Source organism: Cynara cardunculus (assembly GCF_001531365.2).
Source record: "Cynara cardunculus var. scolymus isolate 2C chromosome LG 15, CcrdV1, whole genome shotgun sequence".
Lineage (NCBI taxonomy): Eukaryota > Viridiplantae > Streptophyta > Magnoliopsida > Asterales > Asteraceae > Cynara > Cynara cardunculus.
In genome coordinates, this window is record NC_037542.1 from 3,507,206 (window position 1) to 3,513,140 (window position 5,935).

The 5,935-nt window shown below is 33.4% G+C and overlaps 1 protein-coding gene across 1 annotated transcript; it reads right to left on the reverse strand.

Annotated features, from left to right (window-relative positions):
- Positions 1-2,108: 2,108 nt before the first annotated feature.
- Positions 2,109-5,135, reverse strand: LOC112527385 (CBL-interacting serine/threonine-protein kinase 1-like). Its single transcript, XM_025137997.1, has 12 exons — positions 4,774-5,135; positions 4,618-4,680; positions 4,186-4,257; positions 3,997-4,104; positions 3,839-3,919; positions 3,579-3,758; positions 3,284-3,496; positions 3,102-3,206; positions 2,903-3,019; positions 2,756-2,818; positions 2,577-2,651; positions 2,109-2,484 (listed from the first exon to the last, which is right to left on the reverse strand). The coding sequence occupies exons 1-12, from the start codon at positions 4,972-4,974 to the stop codon at positions 2,401-2,403; spliced, it is 1,362 nt and encodes a 453-aa protein (XP_024993765.1). The 5' UTR covers positions 4,975-5,135; the 3' UTR covers positions 2,109-2,400.
- Positions 5,136-5,935: the final 800 nt, after the last annotated feature.

The window sequence follows — 5,935 nt, forward strand, 5'->3', positions numbered from 1 at the left end:
TTAAAGCCACACAAGCAAAAAAAAAAGTCAAAGGTTAACCGGTTTAAAAGGTAACATGTTAGCTATTGCTATTATGGGTAGATTTATTAAAATACAATACCTTAATAAAAAATAATTTGAAAGTACATTGCTGTAATAAAGAAAAACAAAAGTACAATGCTGTAATAAGAAATTTTATGAAAGTAGGTTGTTATTTCATGCATTTAACCCATTAATTTATTATGCACAACAAAGCGACTCATCATTCATCATTTATTACTCAAAATTGTGCATAAATACAATTTATTACTCAAAATTTATGATTACAAGTAAATTATGCATAAATACAATTTATTATGCACAATAAAGGTTCGGAATCCAACACCCAATGTTGGTCCCCGATGCGCAACAAAGTGACTCATTATTCATTGCTATAGATAAACTCACTCCAGTCTCGTGCTTCTTTGGGCAATCTTTTCACCTAATGCCCCAGTTGTAAGCAATAGTTTCGCTTTAGAACTTCCCATTCCATATGGCCCTCTAGACATAGATTGCCCACAACCCTTGTTCTTCTTTTTGCTTGATGATGCCTACAACAGTTATCATTGGTGGTATCTTGTCTCGAATTTCTTCCAAAGATGCTCACTAAGATCCTGGTTTTTATGTCATTATGGATATGGTTTCTCGCCCATAGATGTGTATTAATTTGGTAATGAAAATAACAACAAAATCATGGCTAAGGCTTTGAAGTCTTCAACAAGCTTCAATCTCTATCACCATTCCATTGTTCAATATGCATGCAAATTGCCTCCTTGAACATTGTATGACCCCTTTTTACATAAGTCGTGATGGTGAAGACTCACTACCAAAAACATTTTGTTCATAATCAAACAGTTTAGCCAACACTTGGCATGCACCACAACCAACTAATCCTCCTACAAGTGATTAGCCTTGAAAACACATCAGAAAATCAACTCAGTAGTTCTAATACCACTTCTTAAGGATAATTTCCATAAGACCAAAATGTGCAAAGTTGCAACCCAACAATCGAAACAAAATATGAGGATCCTAAATGTGTTCAAGTGTACCAACAAGTAGAAGAAAATGCAATCTAAGTCCATTCTCAACAATGTAAATGCAAATAAACACAAGAACACCGAAATTTAACATGGTTTGACTATCGTGAGATAGTGTACATCCACAGGGGAGATGATTTCTAGCTAAATTCAGTGAATGAGATGCTAAAAAACATAGCAGCAAGTGTCCCTATGACATAAGCAACATCCTTTTTCAAATATATAATATATAATATTTAAAGTGTTCAAATATCATCGAGTAATAATAGAAGAAAAAAACATTTATATATATATAATATACACCCAATGCTATGAAGTCTTTACATCTATGAAAAGCCATATATTGTAGATAACAAATACATGGACCTTCGAATACGTATGCAACAAGATATAAAGTAATAAAAAATATGCGTCGAGAAAATATCAAACATATGTCAAGATCATATGATTTTGACATACGTATACAACATACTACTTGCACAAAGAAACAATCATTGCAAAACCAAGAAAAATCGAATAAAACCCGCAACAAAAAACTTGTATAAAATAGTTGAAATATACACCTTCTATAAAACCTAATATCTATCTACTCATATTATCATCGATGTTGAACTCGGACTTGAGTCGTTTTTTGATGCTTCCATGTGTTTCGATGTTTGTTTGAAACTTTTTACAGAGGAAAAAAGGGTACTGTGGGAAGATTTTGAAAGGGATTAAGGATTCTCTCTCTCTACAAGTCTCTTTTATAAAGATGCAAATACGCCTTTGAGTGACATGTGACATATATACCCTCACATGATATCAGAACTAACTGTACTACTCTAAAGACCCAGTACTAGCAATAAATACGTCTCATTTTTTTTATTAACCTGGACCCACTATGTGAGCCGACTAATCCCAGGACAACCACCTGCTTTGCAGATAGCCCGAAGTCTCCGCATTTGAACCTTCGTGGCCACAAGAGGATTTTTATTCCTCCTTGGATTTAAACTTGTGACCTCCTGGTACTTTTGACCTTTGAAGCCATTTAAATCACATGGTAAACATATTTTGTTTCCAAAAGTGGAACTCAAATGTCCATTTTGAATTTTGAATAAATGTACATGAATTTGCACATGCTATTTGCATATGTTTATTAGAAATTAAAGAACAAAGATTTGTCTACTCTACTTGTATCATATTATTTATGCATTTCTTCCTTCCTTCATTCATGGGAGGTTGGGTTTCTCTACTGACATTGAATCCAATAATCATATCAACAACCAACCAACCAACCATTACCACCAATCTTTCCTATACATGATGATATACATATATATATATATGTATATATATATATATATATCTATGATGATGCTTCTAACAGCTTTGCTGCCAGATGCTCTTGACTTGTTGACACCCCTAAATCCTTCAACACCTTGTCGCACAGCTGCATATTTATACAAACAGCACATTTCTATTATTAGAAAAGAGCTAACTTCTCCTTCAAATTGACAAGGAATCAACAGAATTATCGATTACCTGTCTATATACACTACTCTCCCCGCTCGTTTTTCTTAATTCCACCACGTACAAACACGGGTTTATTTCAAACACCTGCAACCATAACAACACATGTTCATACACACACAGAGACACACACATATATGCATATATATATATATATATATATATATAACACATCCATTTTCACTACTTACTTCTGCTGTCACTGATAGATTACAAGACTTTCTCTGCCCTTTCTGATCTTCCAACACCTTCAACTAAACACATGGAACAAAATTTCAGTACTTGCTTTCTCATTTTTTTTCTTTTTAAGATTTCATCGACAAATCTTTACTACTTACCTTTCCGTTTCTCTTTTGAACTCCAAATCCCATCTCTGATACTGTATTCTCTATTCTTTCTAGCAAATTTCTCGGGGAACGGGTGGATGTGAATCTCACTTTTCTCTCCGATACGTCCTGAAAGCAACCAGACTCACTTAGAGACTTTGCAAATCAGTGAAAAAGAAAGAAACTTTCTGATAAAATATGTCTCTTTTACCTCTTTCTCAAAGAACCCAGAGAGATCCAAGCACGAAGACATTCCAATGAGTTCAAAAGCGTTAATATGAGTAGGTGATTCTGTTTCTTTTTCGGAATCCGTTGGCTGCAACAAGCAGAACAAGGATTAAAAATCAATGCAGTCTTGGAACAAAGATGAAAAGTGACAAATTGATTTCTTACAGCCTCATGTAACGATAAAACTTCATCATCAATGAGCACATCTTCCTCCTCTTCCTCAACAATTGCAGGAGTATAATCCTGTTTGAACCATTCGTTTGCTTTGATCTCTGCAATCGTTATCCTTGTTTTAGGGTTAGGATCAAGAATTCTCTTTATCAAAGTCTTTGCTCCTGGAGGCAACCATTTGGGCATCTGCACATCTCCTTTGAAAATCTGCAAATACCCCAAGAGGAATTATGTTAAAAGAAAAACAAAACATCCAATTCAACACAAGTATATAAATTTGTATGCACACCTTCTGATAAAGAACTGCAAGATTTCTATCATCAAATGGTAGATAACCCGTAAGGATTACGTATAAGATGACACCACAAGACCAAGTATCTGATGTCGCACCGTCGTACCCTCTGTTAGAGAGAATCTCAGGAGCAACATAGTTGGGACTCCCACAGGTTGTATGCAATAGCCCATCATCCTAATACATATTACAAAGATGTTAACATCATCTGATTCATAAGACTCAAGAGGTGTTGCATTTTTATAATATCAACATACCCTGAAATGCTGTGGCAGCGCACTAAGGCCAAAATCCGAAATCTTGATGTTTCCTTTAGCATCTACAAGAACATTCTCTAGCTGCACACAGAATTTTGTCAGTAATCTGATGATTCATGTAGGATATTGATATTAAAGTAGGGAGATTATGCAATGACCTTAAGGTCACGATGATAAACGCCTTTGTCGTGACAATAACTGACCCCATCGATCAACTGCTGGAACAACTTCCTGCCATCTGACTCTTTTAGTTTACCTTTGGATGCCTATCAGAAAAGATACAACAGTTATAATAATTCCCCATTTTTAAAGCCAAGACACAAACATAGTTTGGTTTACTTGCTTACAATTGCTTCGAATAATTCACCTCCGTTGACGTATTCAAGAATCATATAAATCTTGGTTTTGCTTGCCAAAACCTGCATCAGAAGATCATTTGATGATGGGTAACTTTAATCATGTTATATGTATGATGATGTTATCGTAAAACAGAAGTTGCATCCAACTTGATATATCTTAATTGATAAACAAGAGGATTAGGATGCAGCAAGACAAAACCCTGTACATCTGAATTATTGAAACTTGTCTGAATTATTTCTAATTACACTATTTAATTCAAAGCACTGTGCAGATCATTACAAAAAAGAAACAAGTAATCTAAAAGTTATCTGACCCACCACCCCCCTTTTTGTTTACTTGTTATCTTGATTGATTCAGACGAAACCCAACTCCAATTTTACATCAAAACGATAAAGAAGCAAGGAGGAGATCTAATGAACCTCGTGTAACCTGACGACGTTGGGATGTTTGAGGATCTTCAATGTGCCAATTTCCCTCTTTATCTGTAACAAGTATATGAACAGCAGATCATCAAACAGACATGCAGAGTGATGTGTAACAGTTTGAATTAGAAGTAGCAGAGGATGAAACGAAACCTGATCTGAGAAGTTGAGATTCTTGATACGGGTTTTCTCAAGGATCTTGACGGCAAAAGGGTGTCCAGTTTGGATGTCTTTAGCGTATTTAACTTTGCCGAAATTGCCTTCACCAAGAGTCCTTCCGATCTCGTATTTCCCCAATTGCAACTGCATTCCCTCTTCTCCTCCACTCTTGTTCTTCCTCCCAACTAATACCATTTGTGATTCTTTCTCGATTCTATGATCTATATGAAAAGAGAAAGGAAACTATGTTTGTGTATTTATGGGGATGTTGGTGGGTGCCTATTTCTTTGATATAATGATATATTAAAGATGTATGATTATGATGATGATGATATATAGATATAGATATATATATATATAGAGAGAGAGAGAGAGGGAGAGAAGGTGGATGGAGGGAGGAGGAAAGAAAGGGTAACTGGCAATGATAGAATAATGCTATTTTGTTCAAGGAAACAAAGTCCACCCTACGCTTCATATTAACACGTAGATAATTAGAATTATAGAGATAACGTTTTCAAAAGCGTGTTACATATGTCTTGTTTGTTTATCTTTTAATAGTTTTATTAAAAGATAGTTTCTAAATTATTAGAAAGTGAATCGTATTTGATAAAAAAAAAACGTGTTTTTTTAACGATTTTAAAATTCTGTATGATTTTGTATCTTAAGTTTCTCTAAGGCCTAATTTAATAATTACCAAACAATCATATTTCATTTTGTATTATATCAATAAGAGTCTTTTAATCATTGTGACCATTTAATCATCTTATACTAAACCATTCAACAATTGTCAAACAATCTCTCGTTGTTTTTAGTTTTCTATTTTCTTTTTATTTATACTATATTGTAAAGCATTTGACAAACACTATTTTTTATGCATAAATATTGTTTATTGACTCATATTTACTTAAAATTCAAGATTACAAATAAATAATGTGTACGTATAACTTATTGAAGTTTTATGTTTGAATTTGTGTAACTAACCGCAAATAAACATAATTAAATACGGAATAAACTTTTCCTTTTAAATATAAAAAATCTTAAATATAATTAAGATAATAATTGAGTTTTAATATTATTTTTGTAAAAAATTATGTTATCAAATCAAAATTAAATTACTTCATTATTAAACTTAAATTAATTAAAATAAAAGAAAATT